At 40.0% G+C, this 25,115-nt stretch overlaps 1 protein-coding gene across 1 annotated transcript in view; it reads left to right on the top strand.

The window, feature by feature from the left end:
* The window catches only part of cntn1a (contactin 1a), a 126,080-nt gene that overhangs the window by 68,652 nt on the left and 32,313 nt on the right, over positions 1-25,115 (top strand). The window contains exons 4-12 of the mRNA XM_088340386.1: positions 3,094-3,220; positions 9,661-9,839; positions 10,548-10,643; positions 12,048-12,254; positions 12,330-12,429; positions 14,074-14,255; positions 15,908-16,032; positions 16,287-16,404; positions 19,250-19,397. Of these exons, the coding sequence (XP_088196512.1) occupies positions 3,094-3,220; positions 9,661-9,839; positions 10,548-10,643; positions 12,048-12,254; positions 12,330-12,429; positions 14,074-14,255; positions 15,908-16,032; positions 16,287-16,404; positions 19,250-19,397 (1,282 nt within the window). The remainder of the gene's footprint in view (positions 1-3,093; positions 3,221-9,660; positions 9,840-10,547; positions 10,644-12,047; positions 12,255-12,329; positions 12,430-14,073; positions 14,256-15,907; positions 16,033-16,286; positions 16,405-19,249; positions 19,398-25,115) is intronic.

Genomic DNA, 25,115 nt, shown 5'->3' with positions numbered 1-25,115 from the left:
TTAAAAAAAATAAAGAAATACTACAAAGATACTAGTTTGGAAATACTTCAAAAACAATTTTTCAGAAATACGACAAAAACTCAACTAGAGTAATACTACAAAAATTATACAATAAAAATACTACAAAGATGGTACTGCAGAAATTATACAAAATACTGCAAAATGAAATTACAGTAATACTGTAAAAATACTACAAAAATACAACTAAAGTGCATACTACTTGCGTGCTAGGAATCAGATGGACTAAACCATTTCAAAGCTGTGGAGTGTTTCCGAGACAGCGTTGTTCATATTTTGTTTGGCTTCACTTAAAAAACAAATTGTGTTTTTCATCATATCTAAGCCTATCCTTTCCTTTATAAAGGAAAATATTTTTAAGAATTTTATAATTTCTGGTGTATTTTGGGTTAAATTTGGGGGTGCCTGAGCACCGCCAAAAACTGGCTAGATACGCCCATGCTTCAAGACATCAAATTTGCATCTAAATTGTCATACAAATGTAGGCTAAAGTGACTGCACTGAATTAATATAACTCTTGAAAAAATCCATGCCACTTTGCAAACTCGAATTGGAGACAACTTGCAATATGCAAATGAAGCAGCTGTGCGGGTTGTGGAGAGGACACGGTGGCAAGTCCGAGGCAAGTTCACGAGGAGGTTCCTCAGACCGATGGGTCTTCAGGCCTTCTGTTGCCTGCTTTGACCATCTTTTGCCTCCTCCACCATCTGTCATCCTACACATTAAAGTCAAACTATTGCCACCCAGAGTCATCACTTACCTCAAAGGGAGCGCTTCTTTTCTTCTAACTTTTCTTCTAGCTGCAAATTATTGATCTGCTAATGTCTTCTTCACCTCTGTGTGTGCTTATATTTTTCATCCCTAAATAAATATGGTGTCTCAAAAATAAAAACCACCAGGGGCATCAGGTAGCTCTCCTGAGAAGCCAATAGAAACACCCCACTGGTGATTTCCTCGGAAATTTGATGTCTAACTACAATGAAAAATCTACTAAATGATCATTGTCTTTAAACACATGATAAATTCTTCTGAAATCAAGATCAAGATTATTTTTATTGTCATTAACCTAAAAAAAAACGAGGAAATTTTCCTTCCAACCCTCGCAGTACAATGTCAATAAAAGCAAAAAACTAGAATAGGATACAAATTAAATAAAATATGTATATACGAAAAACAAATACTATAAAAACACTATTTATTCAGTGTTTTATATGTACATTGAAGTGCGTCTAAGTGTAAACAAATTGCGCTGTGCTATGGCTAACAGCATAAAAATTTAATGCAATTAACTCTGCCCTTATACTAGTGGTCAAAAGCCTATTTCAACCCTTCTTTTTGTAATAACAACCTGGCGATATCATAGTAACAACATAATAATATTATGCTATTGGATTGGGGTTCGACCACTAATTTTTTCAATGTCTAACCCTCTTTCCCTATACAAATTATTGGTATTTTTCATACACACCAAAATGTTATTCAATGAATACTTAAAAACAACTATACAATGTGCTCATAAAAATATATTAAAAATTAAAACATTTACCGTATCATTGAGCAGCAGTTCAATGGCAAACACTTGTACAGCATTTTGCAATTATTTCCTTCAACTTGATCAGTGTTCTCACTTTTCCTTTTTTTTTCCCATCATCAATAGCTTTCTTGGGAAAAATCGGCAAAAATGCAACAAAACACACTAAATCTGTCACGACCAGAACGGAATTAGGACCCGGATGTGTAACGTTAACCACAAGTTTATTGAGATAAAGAGTAAAGGCGATCCGATGCTTGCTGGACGCGGGAATCAAGCCGCTTACAGAATCGGAACATGTTCCGAATGCGGAAGTGGATCTTCCGGAGCGGAAGATGGTCTGGTGTCGAAGACGGAAAAAAATAGTCGATGGCCGAGACAGCAGAACAAAACGTGGTTGGGATCAAAAACGGGTCGTAAGCCGGGACGGAAGAGCAAAACATGGTCGTGGTCAAAAAGCAGGTCGTAGCCGGAGACAAATGGGGAAATCAGGAACGGAAGGGTGGAAAATGGGTGCAAAAAGCGGGACCGACGGGAGTCAGAGCCAAAGTGCTTGCCTTGTAGAAACAGAGGTTCGCTGACGGACTGACAACAGGCGAGTGAAAGGACTTAGCTAAAGAAGGATGGGGAACCAATCAGGTAACCAGCCAAACAAGCGGGCACAGGTGGAGTTAATCAGTTATCATGCCAAAAGCACAATATATTATGAACATGTGTTGTTGATTTGACAATCTCTCTCGAGATGATGCTACCCGACTGGGCCAGAGTAGGCAAAGATGGCTGCTCATCTCAGCCGGATCGGTGTTCGGCTGTGTTCTGGTGTTTGAGTTCAGATTTTTCGTCCGAACACCAAAGCAAGAATTACCAGAATTTTTGCTTCAACACCAATTCTTGTCAAATTTCTAGTTATTGGGCTACCAAGTTGCTATTGTGACATGATGTTTATATGAAACTGGTAGCCCTTCGCACTAACTGTAACAAAAAAGTAGCTCTTATCTTCAAAAGGTTGGTGAATCCCTGGTTGATAAGTTTATAATCTAATAGACACTCTAGGAAAGAATACATCAATGGATTTTGAACTTGAAACTAGAACAGGAGAACATCCAAACTTCAGTTAGGAAATTCCAAAAGTCTTCTCCTGATCCCTTTCTTTTTGTTAAATCTCACAGGTTACAAGAGCAGAATTGATCTACAGGGTGTGGAATTCAAAGAACAGTAACACGATTGGCAGATTGTGTTGTACACAGTGCATAATAGTCAAAACCAATGAGTGATGTATAAGATTCAAAATAACAAAGTGGCATCCTATACAATCTGGTTTGGAGGTGTCCCATATTAAAAACTGAGTAAACTTATCATTGATGAACATTCACCACCAACTAGCTTCCAGTAAGTGGATGTAATCGACGTCTATAGCTGTCTATGGCATTGAAAGTGAAAACATCGCCTTTTGACAGCCAGTGACGGTCACACAGAACTGTCCATGACTTTGATGTTTGCACCTTTTGTCGTTGTTGTTAACGTCCACCCCCGCCTGTGTGCAGATGAAGCTACAGGTTACGGGCCGGTCTTTGAGGAGCAGCCGGTAGACACCATCTACCCTGAAGAGTCGCCCGAGGACAAAATCACCATGAGTTGCAGAGCCCGAGCCAGTCCACCTGCCGCATACAAGTAACATATGTTACCTCGCACACGACATATTACTGCTTATTTTGGACCTCACCACTGGGGATTTCTCCCTAGTGGACCGTGAATGCCAACATAAGCAGGATGGTATAAAACCTTGAGAGCTTTCTCATGGATTTTGTGACCGTACATGATGTCATTATGAATTGCATGAAAGTTTGCAGTTTAAAAATTCCATGGACAATATTTGTCAGGTTTTGGTGGGTGTAAGTACACAATATAACGCAATTACCTAATATCAATTTTCCCTAGTATTCCTGTATTCACAATCCCTAGTACTATGTTATTATACAACAACAACAACAGCTTTTTAGCAGAGTAAGCAGGCGCGCAAAATACTGTACGGTGTTTAAATAATGAAACTAAAAAAAATAAACATTTGGGATGAGAAAAAAATGTACTTTTCACAAAGTAAATAAATGTACAAGACAAATGGACCATTAAAACTCAAAGAGACTGTGGGCAGAGAGGAATTACCGTATTTTCCGCACTATAGGGCGCACCGGGTTATAGGGCGCACCTCCAAAAAATAGTTTTTGGTCCTATATCTTCCATAGATAAGGCGCACCGGATTATAAGGCGCTACAATGGGAACGTCGACCAAACAGTCAGATGGTTCAGTCAAACTGATTACCCCCTTAACATTCCCAAAGCTTGCAAAGAAGCAAATACGTGTCGTAGACACGTGCGGATGCGGTGTCCGTACGATGTCACTCAAATGCATTATTTCAAATATCATTTGGAAGGTTAAAGTCTTGGGATTCAAGAAATGCCAACCATTCCTTAGTTTCTATTTTTTTTTTCGCTCGCAACTTTACTGTGCATATGACAATAAACACTTGGAATTGAGTTTAATTCACTCAACTCATCACAGCAACATCAAGATCGTTCTAAAACAAGATACCGGGAAAATATAAAGCCGCATAGCTCACCTAAGTTCTCACGTTCAATAATGATACGCAACCATGGTCTTCTTACAACCGTGAGTGTAGTAAATCCAGGAGAGTAAAATATTTACAAATACAGACTAATGAAACATGTTTCTTTATGGCGTACTTTAGCAAGCTTGCTATTCAAAGTCATCTTTTTCGGCCAATTGCAAGGTTTGTTTTGGCCCTCTAGCCTATCCGAGGCTCCGAATAACTTCAGCCAATAGCGATCGATTTAACTGATGATTGACACATCTTTTTCGGCCAATTGCAGGGTTTGTTTCGGCCCTCTAGCCTATCCGAGGCTCCGAATAACTTTAGCCAATAGCGATCGATTCAAATGATGATTGACACATTGGTTAGCCAATGAAACGCCGGTATATAAATCCCAGCATACACCGCGGACTACTGAACGTTCGGGGGAAAATCGAGTCGGCGGCTGTTGTGTAAGTTGCGAGACCTTGCGATTTAATATTGAGCCATATATAAGGCGCACTGTATTACAAGGCGCATGGTCAGCTTTTGAAAAAAATTAAGACTTTTAGGTGCGCCTTATAGTGCGGAAAATACGGTACATGTCATGAACCGGAACAGGATGAGGACCCAGATGCGTAATATTTCTCACACAAGCTTTATTTTACGGGAATGGAGTAGTCATGCACATTAACACAAACGCCAGTGATTCGCCGATCGCTGGGAGAAGGAAGAAAGACAGAAGTCTGGCGTGAAACAACAGGGAGCCAACGAGATCAATACCTGTTACATGAGCCGAAACCGGACCAACTGTGTTGATACCGGACAGAACGGGACTGACAGGATGATAACTGATATAGGAGACTGGAGACAAAGAACAGACAGAACGAGATAGACGGGAACGATACCAAACACTGGAGACCGGAGACCGATATCAAAACAGGACGAAATAGACAGGATCGATACCCGACAGTCAAAACACATGTCTTGCAGGTGCAGAGGTTTGTTGACGGACTGACAAAGGGTGAGTGAGAGCACTGAGATTCAATAGGAGAGAAGCCAATCAGTGAACGGGCCGCGGCTGGCGCCAAATGGGCGGGGCCAATTGGGCGCCATGAGCAACCTGCAATGAATGAGCAGAAATAATGGATGCTCTTGGGAAACGTTGAAACCGTGTACAACAGTGAAAATGGGCAACTGCTACACAGTAGACAGTAAGGGCATTACATCAAAAGTGGAAACTAAGTTAGTTAGCGAATGGACTACCGGAGACTTTGGGCAGCAGGTAAACCAAACATTTTTTAAAAAAGAGGGTACTGCGGGCAGCAAAGAAAGAAAGTAAGACATGCAGACATTAAATAAACTGTGAAAGAAAGATGTTTTTGCAACAATCTTGTAACAACTAAACTTGAGTTATTTAGTGGCCTGTCTTTATGCCCACAGTGTCTAAATTAATTGCAGTGGACCACTAGCCTTTTTGCCTGTATTGTGTATTTTCTTTCAGAGATTTATTTTTCCACTACTTATAATCTACTTTACTGTTATAGAGGTGTGATTCCTTTTCGTCCATAGTGTCCATTATGCTATAGTGTTGTAATTTTATCTGCGCATGAGAAGCTCTGGTAAGGGATTACAAAAAAATTAAGAGGCCGTGAGCAACCAGGAAACTACTACAGTAGTTGAGACATTAGGCAACCACAAAAATAGCCCATGCTACAAAATTGAGACTGTGTGAAGAAAATCATAGTAGAAAATTGAAGATTGTGGGGAGAAGAAGAAAGAAAAAAGACAAACTTTGCAATGATGAAATTACAACAATACAACAAAGGGGACACCATGGGACACTTATTTTATTTTTTCATATATTTTTTAAGTAGCATATAGGCAGTAAAAAAACAAGTCACTGAAGCAAAATGGACAATGTGAGCAGTGATTCTCTAGGGCCAAGGCAACGAGGTTGACACTGTGGGCATCCAGAAAACAGGACATTTAAAAATGAGACTTTACACAGAGAAAACAGATCAATGGACAAGGCTGCGTAAAGTCAGGAAACGAGCACAACATTTGAGACTGTAGGCGACAACAAAAGTTACTCCAGCAGCAAATCGGAGTTGTGGACAGTAAGCCGAGTAAACATATCGTAAATTCCGGACTATAAGCTGCTACTTTTTTCCCCAAACGTTCAACCCTGCGGCTTATTCAGTGATGCCGCCAATTCATGTAATTTTTCTAACGGCCGCTCGAGTACAAAAGGTAAGATTTAGACTGGTGGAATATATGCGCCGAGGAAGACTGCAACTTCTTGGCTTGTGCATACAGTAAATTAAATTTGTGTAAACATACCCTCATCATGCAAAATGCATAAAGAAAGGCGCAGCTTTCAAGCTAAAAGCAATCAAGCAGTCCGATAAAGAAGGAGCGAGCAGTTGCCAGCGTGTTTTGGAATAAGGGAGCGTGGGACGACGTCTATATGACAAAGTTTCTTTCCGACACTGAGGAAGATGACTTTGACGGCTTCAGTTCTAAGGAGGAAGATGAGGACGGTTTACCGTGATTTTTACAAGTACGGTATGGTTTTTTTACCAGACCCATTTACTGTGTTGCAAGCGTGTTGCTAGCGTGTTTTGGAATAAGGGAGCGTGGGACAACGTCCATATGACAATGATGCTTTTCGATGGCTTCAGTTCTAAGTAGGAAGATGAGGACGGTTTACCGTGATTTTTACAAGTACGGTATGTTTTTTTAACAGACCTGTTTACTGTGTTGCTCGCGTGTTGCTCGCGTGATGCTACCTGTCACAGGCACCGTTTGGGATAAAAGTTATTATTATTAAAGCTTTGAAAACTCTCTCGGTGTACCGTCTTTCTTTGTAAATATGTGTAACCATGTATAATATGTATTTGCAACTGTATATTTTTTTAATGTCTTTATTTCAGAAATTTATTCTGATATGTTTCCCACGGGCGAATAAAAAAGAAGGGGCGAAAAAAACGCGGGTTGACGGGAAGTGGGTACCGGTAAAGATGAGACGTGTTTGTGGACGCGGCGGACAATAGTGGATATATATTCTTCCCACCCTTACCTTTGTAAATATACACTTTTTTCCTTAGATTACTTTCAACGGGACCAGAGTCCGGGTCTGCATCAAACCTTAAGTACCGGTATCATTTTCCGTTCATTTTGCCGGCTGTGATTTTTGGACTGCGTACTATTATGAAGGACATTCAGTTTCAATCGCAAGACTTTGTCAGGTTTGGGTTAATTTTGTGTTTGTGTTAAATTTTTTATTTTGGGCGCATGCGGCTTACATACAGGTGCGGCTTGTGTAAGTACAAAATCGGTTTTCCTCTTAAAATGTGGTGGATACGGCTTATAATCAGGTGCGCTCTATAGTCCGCAAAATGAAGAATGTCAACAGTGATCCTTAGGGGCATTGCAAAAAAGTGGACACTGTGGGCATTCAGAAAACAATCAAGTGAAAACACTAAACTTAATGCAGTGATAACAGATGAGTAGAGAGCGACTGTGTGAAGCTAGAAAATGACAGCAAAAGCGAGTTGAGACGACGCAAAAACATAAAATGTCACGACCAGAACGGAGACAGGACCCACTTGCGTGTGTTTCTCTTAGTTTTATTAGGAAGAAGGGAAAGGATTGTACACACAATCCTGAGATCGCTGGTCGCGTGGAGCAGGTTGCTCAGACGCGGAAGTGGTATTTCTGTGGCGAGCGATGGCGGAGTTGGGAGCAGAGAAAACAGGTCAGTAGTCAGGACAGGGGAGCAAAAACGTGGTCGAGATCAGAAAATGGGTCGGAGGCGGGAAACAGATGGGGGCCAGAAGAGGAGTGAGTCAGGGTCGAAAAGCTAGCGTGGACTGAGGTTCACAGACGGACTGACAATAGGTGACAGAAAGACGCCTGTACATAGTGGCAGAGAGCCAATCAGAGTCCGAGGCAGTTGCCGCCAAAGGAGCGGCCACATCAGTAATCATGACAAAAAATAAGTCCTGCAGCAAAATGTAGACTGTGGGCAGTGGGTAAAACAAACATAAAAGAAAAGTGGAGATTATAAATACGAAAGAAAATAGAAAAGAAGGATAAGAAACAAATTAAAATACACTGTGTACAATGATGAAACCACAACACTACAGCAAAGTGGACACTATGGGCAGTTAAAAAACTGACTTTAGATCAAAAGGGTAAGCTACATAATTACAGTGGCTTGCGAAACAATCCTGGCTGCAGTCTTTCAGCTTTAGTTTCCGGGTATCCTTATTACAAAATAAGACACGAAAGCAAATAAATAAAGACGTTTATCCGATAACAGCGCGCTCCTTTTCATTACACGCCAACAATAAGAATATTGCAGCCATAAATTGTCTACTAACAATGATATCAACGTCAATACAAGTGTTTAAACAAGAGGGGGAAGAACAGGGCAAATATGAAAATGTCGTAGACAACAGTTGACACTTCATATCACAAGGCAGCAATGCAAAAGCTGTTTCATGACTGCTCGGCCAATTTACATGCAAATGTATGCAAATTAGGTTCACCAGCGTGTCTTCACATGCATCTTGCCTAACATTGGATGTTTAGATTGGGCTGTTGAGCAAGATTCAAGAAAATCATCCTTATGAATTGAAATTAAACATGTAATGCAGTGTTTCTCAACATTTTGAAGCCAAATTTTCTATTAATAAAACATCTCAAACTCCACAGTCAATCGGAAATGTTATAACATTAATTCCAAGCATCAGTTTCATGATACTTTTTCCTTGTTTTTTAAAGCTTAAGTTGTCGTGTTGCTTAAATTGAATTAAATTTGTGGTCACAATGACGCAGGAAGTAATGCAGATTATTCATATTGGTTAATAATTTTGCTGTAATATTGAATTTCACGATATCTTAAAATTATTTTTCTAGGTTTACTATGTTCTTATGTTGTCTAGAAAAATAATTATACAATATAATTAAATGAGAAAAAAAATTATTTAGTGTAATTTTTATTGAATATTTTACTACATTCAAACTATTTTTTTTTCAATATTAAAATCAGCAAAAATGTGTGGAATCAGCAAAAATGTGTGGATTTTTTTTACGTAATAATTTAAAAAATCTCAATGACTCAAACAGCTTCATCTAGCAAATTAAATATAGTGTACCACCCCTTAAACCAGACCTGGGCACTCCGGTCCTAGAGGGCCATACGTCCTGCCAGATTTTGAAGTTTGCTCTTCTTTAACTCAGGTGATACAAATTATAACCTCGTTAGCAAGCTAGCAAGTGCTCGTTAACGATACTGGTGATTGGAATCACCTGTACTGGATCAGAGAAACCTCAAAAATCATGCAGAACATACGGCCCTCCAGGACCGGAGTGCCCAGGTATGCCTTAAACAGACAATTACAGTATAAAAAAGCGAAACCATATAGTATTCTGCTGCCACTTACTTGGTTAAAAAACACCAATATAATGAATAAGCAATTCTTTTTCAAATTGAATTGTACTGTTTCCCGACAGATGGATGCTAGACGGAGTAGAAATCAACCTAATGGCCGAAACCGGTCACTACGCTTTGTCGGAAGGCAACCTGGTCATCAGCGACCCTGTTAAAAATCTGCACGAGGGGACCTACTCCTGCTTGGCCAGTAACACTTTTGGTGCCATCATCAGCAGGGAAGCGACGGTCCAGTTTGGATGTGAGTTTTGTTCCTTTGTTCACTCTCTGGTAGCTCAAAACATTGTATTTGCTTGTTGTTTGCTCCACAGTCTCTAAATTGTCGCTGCACTCTATTTAGTCAATGTGCTCAGTCCCTTACATAGATAAATTCACTCGGTGCACTTGATGTTGGCGACGGCTGGGATCTGTTTTGTACCAAATGCATATTGCACAAACCCTACGATACCAAACTGTATGTAACATCCTATATGCCAACATTTCTTGAGTACATTTTGTGTAAATTATAACTATAACCTTATCCTCCTTGTTGTATAACCTTATCTTCTCTGTTCCTCTATCTTCTTGGGTATTTTACCTCACTGTGAATGTGTGACACTGAAGTGTCATGCCCAATTTCGTTGTCACAATATGTTAACCCATTTTGTAACAATGACAATAAAGGTATATTCTATTCTATTCTATTCTATTTTCACCACCCTCTTCTGCTTTTTGTCCATCACCACAATGTCCGGTTGGTTAGCTAGGAGCTGCTTGTCAGTCTGGTAGCTGAAGTTCCACTTATGAATATAAAGAAATTAATAATATATAAAAAAGCAAATTTTAGCCTATCCATTTGTTTTCTTCAAAAGTTATGCCGCAGAATCAGACTCCACTACCTCTACTCTGCTGCAAGTGCCCTGTTTACTTGGTGCAATCGTTTTCATCCTATTTAACCATTGTCTACCAGATTTGGATCTTTTCTCGTCGGAGGAAAGAGAGTCTGTATTTGTCAAAGAAGGACAAGGGGCTGTACTTCTTTGTGCTCCACCTCCACATCATCCAGGTGAGCAGAAAAAGAATTCATACGATTGTGATAAACCAACATATTTTTCTTCTTCAGAGACTATTTTAAGTATTCGGCTTTTCTGACTTTTGTCTGCTCCACAATCTCCAAATTGCTACTACCCTCGATGTGGTCGCTGTCCCAATATATTATCAATTAAATTGTCTGAGTCCATAGTGTCTACCTGGATGCAGCAAACCATTTGTTACAGTCCCCTGAACAGTATAAGTGCACAAGTTCAAATATAAACTGATGCTATTGATATGCGAGATACTTGTTGTGCCTTAGTTGTTTACGCTGCAGGATTATAGACCATAAACAATGCATAGGTTGCTTCCAACCTTTCTTGTGCTGTCAAACACAACAACTCAGGGTCAGGAAAATAACTTGGAGACAAACTTAGAGTTGATGGGACGTCCTGATACTTTATTACACAGAGACATCACATCCTAACCAGGCGTCGTTAAACAATGAAGATCTCACATTTTTGCAGACCTGAATCCAAAAGGCAGGGTCCTTAAGTTAGCATCATTCCCTCTTTGGTGAAACTTGGTGGCCATGTACTCTCATTGGTAGACCATATTAAGGCATCACATGATACAGTCATCAAATTCTAGAGTATGACACACAGCTCAGAATGTACAAATGAATAAAATGTCATGCGTTAATTAAAACAATACAATTTTCCATAACACTTTCCTTCCTGCACTTAGTTTCATTTGATTTAAAATATGAACATACAATGCTCTCCTTTGTGCTACACCTCGACATCATCCACTGAGCAGATAAAGAATAATACAATTATGATAAACAAACGTTTTTTTTTTCCATAGCCGATTACTAATTTTCAGCTTTTCATTAAAAAAAGAATGACTTTTAAGTGTAACAACAAAATTGCTGGGAGTTTATGCGCCTGTTACTAATATAATGTTTAATTACCAAAGCAGTAACCTCCACCAATGCAAAGTTTAGATCTTCAAACCCACTTTCTGGGCCATAATCTCTTCAGGGATGCTCAGTTTATGGCTCATGCATATTACAGTTAACCTTCTGTTGATTCACCGTACTTTCCTGCCAGTTTGTATTTGCAACTGAATGAATGTATTTAATCTCTTCTTCTCGCTTTGATATTCATGCAAAATCATTTCCAGCCGACGACATCTCTCTATTATCCCACCCCACGCCGGGAGAATAATCCGATTCTAATCTGAAAGGTCAATAAATGAATGATAAATCCTTCTCAGAGTCAAATCGCGCCATTTTCTTTTCCAAATGTGCACCTATTCAGAAGGTTCACGCTGTGCTAATGTTACATTCAGAGTGTCGGTTATTTGTGGAGGTTGCCAAGCGACCGGGAGAGTGATTGACAGGCATTTTTATTTAATCATTTGGCGTCCACGGCAGCCGACCTGTCATTCCGATGGATCCTCAACGAGTTCCCGACTTTCATCCCACTGGACAAAAGGCGCTTCGTCTCGCAGATAACAGGCAACCTATACATCTCCAAAGTGGAGGCCTCTGACAGCGGCAACTACTCGTGCATCGCGTCCAGCGCCTCCATCTCCAAGAGCGTCTTCTCCAACTACATCCCGCTGGTTCCACTCAGCGAGCGTCAGTGATTCACTGATTTTTTTTCCCTACTTTGTTTCACAAAATGAATCCAAGTACTGTTTGTCCCTCATCTAGGTGCTAACAGGAAATATCCAGCCGATCTCAATGTCAAGTTTCCAGATACAACGACTCTGGAGGGGCACAATGTTACCTTGGAATGCTTTGCTTTGGGGAAGTAAGTTGGTTATGAAACAAATCAGGAAGCTAGTAAAAGGAACATCTCGTTGTCTAGATGCTTCTTTACATCAGACGCATAAAACAAATGTGGGAGCTGAGCAGTTCCATCAAGCTTTTTATTCAGGAAAGAGGCGATTGTGAAGAGCAGAGAACAAATAAGGAAAAAATAAGACCAAAAAAGTGTACGATGATGAATATAAAAACATTTTACCCTCGGGAAAAAAGTAACTCAAAGGCAGTAAAAAAAAAAATGATCACTGAAGCAAAATGGAGAATGTGAGCAGAACGGAAAGAGGACCCATTTGCGTAATGTTACTCACAGTTTTATTGGGAAGAAGGGAAAGGATTGCACACACGATCTGGAGATCGATGGTTGCGGGGAGTAGGTTGCTCGGACGCGGAAGTGGTATTTCCGTTGCGAGCGATGGCGGTGTCGGGAACGAAAAAAACGGGTCAGTAGCCGGGATAGAAGAGCAAAAACGTGATCGGGATCGGAAACAAGTGGAAAGCCAGGAGAGGAGAGTAGACGTGGTCAAGATGAAAAATGTGTCGTTATTCGGGGCGGGAGAATAGACGTGGTCGAGATCAAAACAGGTCGTAATTCGGGACGGGAGAGCAGACGTGGTAGAGATCAAACAGATCATAGCGGGAGACAAACAGGAGTAAGCATGGGATAGGCGAAAAAGGGTTTGCCATGTAAAAACAGATTCGCAGATAGACCGACAAAAGGGGACAAACAGGACAGAGTTTAAATACTGACAGGGAGCAAATCTGTCAACAAGCTGCAGCTGGCGCCACATGGGCGGGGCCGATTGGGCGCCATGGCAACCATGACAGCAGTGCTTTTCGAGAGCCATTGCAACAAAGTGGACAGACACTAAAGGCATCCTGACAACTAACAAAATAATTAGCATATATATATATATATATATATATAGGAGTGAACATCTTACTCAAAATAATATTACTCAAGTAGAAGTAAGAGTAGTCATCAAACTACTTGCTTGAGTAAAATTTAAAAAGTACTTTTTCAAGTCATGTTTTTTTGTGGACCGTTTTTTCTTCACAGATTTACTCAAGTAAAAAAGGAAGGGATTTGAAAATACTCTTAGAAGTACAATATTTCACAAAACTTGCTCAAGTAAATGTTACTGAGTAAATGTACAGTACTCCGTACAAGGAGCCTCGAATGGATGTATATTAAATGTTCTTTCAGTAGGGTAAGAATTTTGTTTTTGTAGGATATATCATCATGGATCAGACGGAAAAAACCAATTGTAATCACTATTAAGTAAACAAGAAGTTTCTTATTCGAAATGCATTGGATACCATTTGCAAATCAAATTATTTCTCAATAAAATGTTTAAAAAGAAAATCACTAGATCAACTTCCCCAATTAAAAAAAAAAAAATCAAAAAATTATATATATATATATATATATATATATATATATATATATATATATATATATATATATATATATATATATATATATATATATATATATATATATATATATATTATTTGTTTTACGGTGTCTGTTAAAGTAAATTTACCTCTCCTTGGCGTCTTTCATTCTGGTCTTACTAAGACAATAAAGAAATTCTGATTCTGTCGTAAAACAATCTTCTTATTTGTCTAGTCCGGTTCCTGAGATCCGCTGGAAGAAATTGGACGGGGAGTTGCCCCCTAACCACGAGGTGCGCATGGCGGGGGCTCACCTTTACCTGTACAACATGCGGCCAGAAGACAGCGGATCATACCAGTGCGAGGCCATCAACTCCAAGGGGAAAGATTACCACAGTGCACATTTGTCTGTGGAAGGTATTTTTGGTTTTATACAAAAATAAACACACATGGTAATGTTAGCTAACGTTGTTGTTGGCCCTACTGTTTCCTGTCCCGCCCAAACCCGAAAATAAAAATTCAAGTTTGAAAGTAACCGTAATATGAACTCCATGAGAAAAAATTTGTATATATAAAAGAAGAGTCATATTTTAAAGGTAAAAATATTTTTATTCATTTAAAGTATCATTTTGGCACTAAATAGCACTAAACTATGATTTTGCTCATTTTAAGTTTTAATGTTCTTAATATAAGAATAATAAAATAGTTTCAAACACAGTAAAATAATTGATATTTTTTTTTCTTATTTTATAAAAAAACACAGGTTGCAAATACAATAAAAACATAAAACATGAAAAATAAAATGTGTAAAAATATTTGCTCACATAAATTATGTCATTTTATTGTTATTTTACTTATTTAACTGATCTGTAACTGGCTGGCAATCAGTTGAGGTTGTCCCCTGCCTACTTCTTGAAAATTGCCTGGATTGTCAGGACCAGAACGGAGACAGGACCCACTTGCGTTACGTTTCTCACAAGTTTTATTAGACGAAAGGGAAATGGTGGCGCCCAAGATCCGAGGAATGCTGGACTCGGGAATCAGGTGGCTCTGAACGCTGAAGTGGATCTTCCGGGGCGAGCGATGGCGGTGTCAGGAATGGAAAAACGGGTCAGTAGAGCAAAAGCGTGGTCGGGGTCGGAAGCGAGTCGTAAGCCAGGAAAGGAGAGTAGACGGGGTCGAGGACAAAATAGGTCGAATGCTGGGACAGGAGAGTAGGCGTGGTCAGGATAAAAAACGGGTCGAAAACGGGGGACAGACGGGAGCAAAAAACAGTTGGGAGTCAGAGTCGGAAAAGGCTTGCCTAGTGTTAACTGACGGAAAGGAGTGGGTTTAAATAGGGACAGGGAGCCAATCAGAGTCTGAGGCAGTTGGCGCCAAAGCAGCGGGCACAGGTGCATCACATCGGTAATCATGACATGAACATTTTGTCTCTGGGATGTCCTTCTCCTAGATTCTGTAAAGACATTTTTTTTTCTCGAGGCATTCTGTAATGCAAACATATTTTTAGAGATAAAAAGATTAAAATTCAGTACACTTTTACTGCATATTATTTACCTTATTGATTGAGTTGGTTTGTGGTTCCAGTAAAAGCTACGCCCCCATCCCCACGCGCTGTCTACTATTTGCTATTGGTAACACAACCAAATATGCGCCTAAGAGCTGACCCGATTTCAGTATTTTATTAGGGACAATATCTCCATGAGTAGAAATTTAATGTCCCCCTTACTCTGCTCTTAAGACTGCGCCACCATACCTGTGTTTGATTGTATTTTGTAAGTTTATATAAACACGGCCATCCATTGTTGATAGCGAGGATTGTATGGCAATGAGTGATGCAGAATTGTTCAGCAGTCGAAGAGACACACAACACATTATCTTCATTTAGTGATGAACGCAGTAACGCTCCATGAAGAAACGACAAATATTAGATTTGATCAATAACATATTATAGTACTTGATACAGAGAAAAGTAATTACGTTCCAGGAATTTGATCCTATGTAACAAATTAGTCTTGACACTGCCCAACACACAATATGACTGTTTTGTTTCTTCTGCCATTTTTCAGCTTTTCCTGAGTGGGTGAAGCACATCAGCAACGCAGAGCCCGACCTGGGCAGCGCCTACACAATGTCCTGCTCAGCCAGGGGCAAACCCAAGCCACAAATTCGTTGGCTGAAGAACGGAGAGGCGGTAAAGATCATTTCTGATACACCGATAGTTTGCTCATATCAAAAGATATTTCCTGTTTGCTAGGATTGTAAACTATCAAGGTTACATGATTACAAAGTCTGAAACTGTGGCTGCAGTGTTAAAATATGCAACGGCTACATCAATACAAGCCCTTCCTTTGTGCACGTCGACATACTAGACTTTGATTTGCATCCGTCAGCTGGCTAATACGATTTGGAGCAATTTTGATGTGACTTGATTACGCCTCTTCGCAGTTGGACAGGACAGAAATGACCTTCAGTGCCCTGACGTTCGAAGACTCCGGGATGTACCAGTGCATCGCCGAGAACCCCCACGGAGTCATCTTTGCTAACGCTGAGATACGAGTGTTTGGTGAGTTCTTATATGCATATATTTCCCTGAAATATTAATTACATTGGCACAGCGGCACAGTGGGTAGCGCTTGTGCGGCACAGTTCATGTCATGGGAACCTCCTGCGTGGGTTCAAATCCAGCTCCAGACTTCCTGTGCGGAGTTTGTATGTTCTCCCCGTGCTTGCGTGGGTTTCCTCCGGGCACTGCGGTTTCCTCCCACATTCCAAAAACATGCATTTCAGGTGAATTGGCCTGTCCAAATTGTCCCTAGGTGCGAATGAGCGAGTGAGTTGTCTGTCCCCGTGTGCCCTGCGATTGGCTGGCAACCAGTTCAGGGTGTCCCCTGCCCACTGCCCGGAGATGGCTGGGATGGGCTCCAGCCCCCCCGCAACCCGAATGAGGATAAGCAGCACGGCTGATGAGATGAGATGAGATGAGATTAATTACATTGCCCAATAAGGTCCAATATTTCAGATCTGCTCCGATCTCCAACACGAGTCATCTTCCAATGTTATTCACTTATCTAACTGCATTGATACACAAGCAACCAAACAAATTGACTTATATTCCAGAGCGACATATGTAAAATAATAATAATTATCATAATCCAAAAATCAAACTGTAATTCAAATTTGTTGCAATTCTTGTTAAACTCAACATAAATATATTTTGTGTTCAACTATTCTTAATAAAGTTTGCTAATGTCAAGTTTTTTGTTTTGGTTTAAGATACAAATTATGAGTTTGTCAGATTCATTGCATAATGTGGTTGCAAAATATCTCACCCCATCGGCAGAAAAAAAGGAAATACATCATTACTACAAGGAATATATTAGCATATCTTCAGATTTCAAAACGAGTGCAGGAAGAAAAGTGTCATGGAAAATTGTATTGTTTCGATTTACTTTTTTCTAATAATTTATTTTCTTCTCATCTTTCTGCAAACAATAAATTATTTAACTTCTTCCAGGTAATTTTCTTTTGCTTCTTTAAATGTTTAAATAAAAGTATTTTTCCTAGAGATGGAATATCTGGTTGCATGGATTTTCAATGGATTTTCGGAATTAACTTAACACATTTCTTTTGTTCTGTTTAATGTTTATATATTTTGTTCAACAAAATAGTCATTTCACTTTTGACACATTCATTTGTCCCTTTTAATTCACATTTTACTGTAGAAATGTCAATAAGGGATAAAATATCCTTATAAAGGGTTCAAGATAATTCAGTACAAGCCCTGGTTATGGTTCTCTGTATCTGAGTCAGAGATTGATTTTAGTTAGCCCTTTCATCAAAGGCGCATCCCACCTGAGCTTCCCCCTAGATCTGTTTCCAAGATCGGCTCAGAGAGAAAAGACATAATTCCAATAATTACGAGCCCATTTATTAAAAACACAGTTGTAAAACAACACATCTGATTTGCTTAAACAAGTTCACATGAATGCATGAAACAAATCCGATTGGCTTAAACAAAATCACATGATTAAATGGAGCGATGCGACCAGACTCCCCAGCACTAAAGTGAAAGACATCTTGAATTAATGGTTAGAGGGCCCCTAGATAATACAATTGTTGTAAGAATAAAAACAGCACCTGGGTATAATCTTTGGCTTCGTTAAAGTAATTTTAAAGGATAAAATCATACAAAGGCACATTCAAACTATAATCAAACTATAATTTTCCTTACAAAAATAATCAATCGGGTATGTTTGTGTGTCATAATGTCTGACTATATAGAGGACAAAAAGAGAAGATTCAATAGGTCTGAGGACCATACCACAGTCTGCACCTATATACGCACACACTCATCTTATGTGCTTCATTGTATGCTGCTGTCACAGACTATTTCATTCTGGCTGTGACAATTGTACACAGGGGTACTGCGTTTCCAACAGCAATTGGTGGCCTTGGCATTTTTTTTTTGACACACGTGACACCTCTTTCTCTTCTTCTGGCCCTGTGTGCTTGTCTCCCGCAGTAGCAGCAGTTTTTGTCACAGTTTCACAGTTTCAGTCACGTAGGTTGGTAGTTTTGGCTTCGTTTCCGGTCGACTTTTTATTTGCAGAGTCACAAGCTCCTATGAGAACTCTTTGAGGAAGTGTCGTCTTCAATCGGTGATACCTGTGTAGAATTTGGGATGCTGGGCCCCGAATAACAAGTGGCATCATCAATGATATTGTACCAAAATACTGTGAGCCACATCTGTGTCAGGCAATTGCAGTTATTGTTGTGGCGCAATGTGCAAAGGAGCACAACAGCCTTTCCCTTTTTATCACATAGCTGATCATGGTCCTGCTGCTATTGAACCTGAATTCAGTACTGTGGACCTCCCTGGACCTGTAAGTCCTTATGACTGGAGGGGGATCTGGCTTGTTCTGGTGCAAAGTTCCCACAATAGTCACACCCTTCTCCAGGAGATGCTGTGAAAGAGGCACGCTAGTGAAGAAGTCCACATATTTATTAATATTATATTATACTGTGACAAAAATAAATAAATCTTAACCACCCTATCAAACTTTGGAGCTAGCTATGTCAGGCTTACTTTGTTTCTGATGTGTGTGTGAGTGTGTGTGTGTGTGTGTGTGTGTGTGTGTTAGCTAACCATCTCATCTCATTAGCCGTACCGATTATCCTCAGTAGGGTCGCGGGGGGGCTGGAGCCCATCCCAGCAATCATCGGGCAGTGGGCAGGGGACACCCTGAACTGGTTGCCAGCCAATCGCAGGGCACACAGGGACAGACAACTCATTCGCTCATTCACACCTAGGGACAATTTGGACCGGCCAATTCACACTGTTTATTAAACAAAAACAAAAGAAACAACAAAAAAGGTGATCATCCCTTTTCTCTCCTCTCCCATTTTAGAGTCTGCTCCCACTTTCAAACACAACCCGGTCAAGCAGGTCCTGGCCCCCAGAGACGGCCGCGTGGTGATCCAGTGTCGCCCCAGAGCAGCCCCCAGGCCCGAGATCTCCTGGAGCAAGGACACCGAGCTGCTTTCCAACTCCAGCAGGTGAGCCATCATCCCCAACAAACCTATTAGGAACCTACTTTGGGTTGTGTGAAAGCACAGTGCAGAAGCAAAGCTTAATACTGCAAACAGTGGTCTTTTATCCATGCAGGGTTTGGTAGATGGAAATTTAGGTAACAAGGCAAGAGTATGCACTAGAGGTAACAATCGTGATCCGAGAGGCGTGTGAGGGGTTGGTGTTCCAATAAACCTAAGGTGCGAAAGTGACGGTTCAGGAGTTTTTTTTGCGGCACTCGTTATGAAGACGGTAGAGACGGGCAAAACAAGCACGGTTTCGAAGCTGGTGTTCAGTAGAAGTGGAAACATTTTGCCTCATTTCAAAGTGTGTGTCGGTGACAATGTGTCACATGACTGGTCGTAATTGAAACCTCTTTTAGAGCACAGCTCATCAAGCGCAAACAGTCACATGACCAAGCTCGCCCCATTGCTTACTTTGGTGCCTGAACAAAAATCACTCTGACACAATGAAAAGAAAGATAGATTTGTTTTTCTCAGATGTTGTGAAACATGTGTTGCGCCAACCAGGTGAGTACAACTATGTTTGAGTTGTGTCTAAAGTCAAGGATGGTGTTGGGAATGTCGTGGTTTGGGGCTGCATAAGTGCAACTGGAGTAGGGGACTTGCATTGTATTGAGGAAAAGATCTCAAGCATGGACTGTGAAACACTGGAGCAAGGAATGATCCCCTCCCTCCAGAAACTGGGTCGCAGGGCAATGTTCCAGGCTGAAAATGACCAAAGTACAAGATAATCAAGGCTTTTCTAAAAAGGCTAAGGGTAGAGGCAATGGACTGTCCGAGTATGTCTCCAGATCTACACCCAATAGAACATCTTTAAGGGATCCTCAAATGGAAGGTGGAGCAGCGCAAAATCTCAAATATCCCCTAGCTCTGTCGTATTTTTAATGGAGGAGTGGAAGAGCATTCCAGTGGCAATTTTTGAGGCTCTGGTTAAATCCATGGCCAGTAGGATCAAGGTGGTTCTGCAAAATCATATTGGCCATACAAAATATTGAACTTCAGGAACTTTTACAATAGGGTGTACTTACTTTTGTTACCAGGGGTTTAGCTACTAATGGGTATATTTTGAGTTTTTTGAGTGAAAAACAATTGCGACTGCTATATAAGCTTCACATGGACTACCTTTTATTGTGTCAAAGCGATGTTTCTTCAGAGTTGTTGAAATGAACATAATGATGACATCTCTGTAGAAATGTAAAGGGTATATTTACTTTTGTGAATTACTGTATTTATTTGTGTATAATGCACACACATGTAAAAGGAACACTCCTAAAGTTTGGAAAAAAAACAAAAAAACAAAAAAAAAAAACGGTATAAATCGTGTATTACCTGCACCCAAACGTTCAGTTCTTGTTTTTGGAAGAAAAAAAAAACATGGACGTAATACACAAATAGATTTATAAAGTTTTATTTCAGTCAGTTAGTTTGTCTGTGAGCTACGTAGTTTGTTAATTTATAGTCTCAATTGTGTAAAGTCTTTGGAGGAAATGGACTCATGTGGGGGAAGCAGAAACTGGAGGCAAGCGTGCTCTAAAAGAGGGACTACATTTAATTACAAAAGCAGGAACAAAGCAACAAACAAATATGGGTTCACAAAACAACAAAATGTCCAAACAAAACCAAACCTAACAAAGTCCAAATCAGAACTAACGACCTAAACATGAAATGGAAATGGAAATGCAAGGAGCAAAGTAACAGAGAAACTAGAAACAAACACACCTCGCATGGTAATGAAATCAAATGAAAATGACCCGACAACCAATCCTCCCTCTAATTAAACGGGTCTGAGCGTTCACACAGAATCGGTGAGCAACGCTTGAAACAACAGTGGGCAACAGCAATCCCAAGTGTGGCAACTAAGTCATTAGTAGTACGATATACAACTGTATTTAATCACATTTTTTAGTGGAAGTACAATGTTGGCAACAAGATTGACTTGGTATATTTGGAAATTATTTGAATGCAACACAAACTTTTTCTTCTTTTTCCCTGTTTTTTTTTTTTATATTTTTTAAATTCCTTTAAAAAAAATCTCATTGTGTTTATTTTTTCCAAGCTGTTACTTTTTTTCGTTTGTTTCTTTTTTATCTTTTTTTCATTTTTTTCTGAATTTTTCCTTCTTTTTTCTCTTCTGTTTGTTTATTTTTTTCCCAGCTTATCACTACATTTTCATTTTGGTATTTTTTTCTTTTTTGTTCTATTCCCCCTTCCTTTAAGTCATTTTGTGCATAATTTTATATTATATTTGGTCATATAGGGATGAAAGAAGCAAAAACAACCTGAAGAGCCGTTTAGGACCCGGAAGAGACGGTTCCTTTTAGTGAGCCGAGCCGAAGAAGCCAGTTCTCGAAAAACACTACTGACTTTACTCAACTTCGTTCTACTTTGACCTTGAATTCAAAATACTGCATTTAGAACACAACGTCAGGGGAACCCTTGTATTTTTACCTTCATGCACTGTAACTTTGACTTAATTCGCTTCCTAATTAGCATTTTCGAGCCCTGATTTTTGTGAGCTGGCTAGATTTTCTTGTGCGCGGAAAAGCTCTGGGTAATGCGCAATTGCGCACACACGCAGCTTACAGGGAACATTGCGGTGGGTAGATTTTCTTGTGCGCTGAGAATGTGCAGGCAGTGCGCGATTGCGCACGCACAGAGCAAAATGTCCTTATAAAGGGTTCAAAATAATTCAGTACAAACCATGGTTGGGGTTCTCTGGTGGAATGATGCGTACCAGACCCTACAGATAGTTTTTTTTTTTTTTATAAAATCACCAAACAGTGTTGTCTGAAATTATCTGTGTGCATTTGTGCAATTGTTTAGAGAAAAAACAAGGTAATAAGATTTTAAAAGTGATATGTCATAATTTCATTGCACTATTACAATATTAAATACTGCAGCAGTTTTGCATTACTGCAGCAGGGGTCAGTAAAAAGCCAATATGAATGAAACACAGAGTAGTGAACCTTTTGGCTGGAACAAATATTCCAATGTCTCATTGGTTCATGAGGCTTCACTTTACCCATCACTACCAGAAGGGCAAGCAGGGTTTTGTTACACTGGAAGAAAAATAAGCTGAGATAAGGGTGCTTGGGACGCGGCGAGGAAGCAAGGCTCTAGCAAGGGACCAAGGGGATGGAGTACCAATAAAGAGAAGAGGATAAGTTGTGATAGGAGGAAAAATTGTGGGGAAATCAAAACAATGACCGGCCGGGAGAGAAGGAGAGAGAGAGAGAGAGAGAGACAGAAAAACGGGAACCTGCGTGCAGAATTGTAACAAAAATGTCCTTCACTACCCCAAATCCGTCCAGAATGTGTTTCACCTCGCTCCTATCTGGGTCAAAAATACCACATGGGAAGACCGGGCCCGGTTTTAGGGATAAAAATAAGCCGCCGCTTCCCCAATTCCATGATGTTGATGTCGTTTTTTTTCCGATGTTAAGCTCATCTTGACGGGTATACCCCTCACTGACAAACAGGCCTAATCTGGGGGGAGCCGGGATACCCCCGACCTTGTTCCCCACCCCCACGGCGAGGTTGAAGCGTGTGAAGATCGACGGTCAAATTACTATGCAGCGTATGTCCCTTAATCGCCTCCGTGGCTTCAATGCTACTTCTCATGCATGAGCTCAAAATATGCAAGGAAAAAAAACGAGGGGGAACCCGACGTCTCATTATCTTTTTGCCTTTAGCTTTCTAACTTTGTTTGAGGAGCATAAAACATTCTAAGCACTTTTGTAATTTTTTTTGTATTTCTCATCCACACATAATATAAGACTGAATGAACTTTTAACCGCGATTTTTCTTCTTTTATCATGACTTCATGTTTTTATTGGCCTAAAAAAACATATATTTATATTTAATTGCCAAATAGAGCCATAAACATTTTTGGAAAGAACTCTTTAACGGTCACTGATGGCTGTGGACGTCAATGGCAGTAAATGAGATACAGATGCTGCCCTACTTAAGCGGTCGTTCGTAAGTTGAATTTCTTCGTAAGTTGCTTCAGTGCTATATTTTGTATGTTTAAGGTTTATATAAGTATGTTTAAGGCTTGTATAAGTAACCTGTATTGTTTTCTACTAAAAAATAAACATTTACTAAAAATAATACGCTTATTAAAGAGAAATAAAGTTGAGTTTAACTTACTTTTGGAAGCTGCGCTTTATGAGGTCCTTGTCTGTGATAGAGTGTGGACGAAAAAAAAAAGATTAAAACCATTTTCTCAACCGCATCAATACTTCTTATTCCACTTCCATTTCAAAAGAAATGCGCTGGAGATACACAAACTAGGAAGTAGAAGCCGGATTTCTTCTTTGGGGCGGATGCTGGATGACCTCTTACAGCGCCACACGCCGGTAGCAGCGGAAAGTAGCACTACAGTAATGTCCTTTACTCGGAAAAATCTAACTTACAGCAATGTCCGGACATTTTTCTACCGTTTCACGTACCTCGAATGTTCATAAGTATACAAAATATTTCAAAATAATTCTGTTCCGTAATACCAGTGAGATAATCACATATAGTGCTTAATTGTATTTTCCATTTTCAAAATTAACAAAATTAAATGTAAAGGGATTCACACTCACCAACCAATTAAAATGCTCTCATCATATAGGGCCTGTGCTCCGCCCCTTTTAAGATGAGTTTTATATCTGATAGAGGACGGCACGGCGGATGGGTGGTTAGCAAGCAGCCCCAAGGTGCAGAGGTTCAGGGTTCAAGTCCAGCTACCAAAGCCTCCCCGTGTGGAGTTTGCATGTTCTTACCCTTGTCTGTGTGTGTTTCCTCCGGACACTCCGGTTTTCTACCACATTTCAAATATATGTATGTCACGTTAATTGTCCCTAAGTGTGAATGAGCGAGTGAGTTGTCTGTCTCTGTGTGCCCCGCAACTGGCTGTCAACTAGTCCAGGGTGTCCCCTGCCCACTGCCCAAGGATAGCTGGGATGGGCTCCAGTCCCCCTGTTACCCTACTGAAGATAAGCGGTGCAGATAATGGATGGATGATATGCGATTGGTCAAAGTACAAAAGGTTGGAATCGGACTGGATCATCCGAACCAAGAGAAAATCTATAAAAACTGGAAATCATTATTATAAAAGCAGCCTGACCTACAAGATGTCGGAGAAAATGTCCGTGTAAATATCTATGGTCCCCGAGTAACCATAGAAACATTAAAATAAAACAATACAAAGTGCTATTATGTGATATATAGTTATTTTATTTACTTTTGGTGCAGCAGCCATTGGGCATTTGTGGTAGCACTTTAAGCCATTTGAGGTCTTATCAAACTGGCAGGACTCTGGGTGTAAGCCCTGCTGGTTTGGAATCTTCCCCCACTCCCCTATCTTTTGGGGTTCCACAGGGCTCAATTCTCAGACCACTCTACACTTTGTATGGTTGTTGGCCTCCATTATCAGACAACATGGCATCTCTTTTCATTGGTAACCTGATGACAGTCGGATATATGTGCCATTAAATTTGAATGAAATGAAAAGGTAATTGTCCTTGGTCCAAGTGGCGCTGGTGTACCTCCTGTGGTTACAAACTGATTTGATAAAAGAAAAACAATATTGATTTGAATAATAGACAAAAATGCATGACAAATCCTGCATTTCTTTAAAATACTTAGCGGTCAAGAAATATGCATTTATTTGACACAAGATGATCCTCACCTTGA

The sequence above is a fragment of the Urocampus carinirostris genome, chromosome 7 (assembly GCF_059441175.1).
Source record: "Urocampus carinirostris isolate Australia breed hairy pipefish chromosome 7, RoL_Ucar_1.0, whole genome shotgun sequence".
Lineage (NCBI taxonomy): Eukaryota > Metazoa > Chordata > Actinopteri > Syngnathiformes > Syngnathidae > Urocampus > Urocampus carinirostris.
This window is presented reverse-complemented; position numbering and strand designations above follow the sequence as displayed.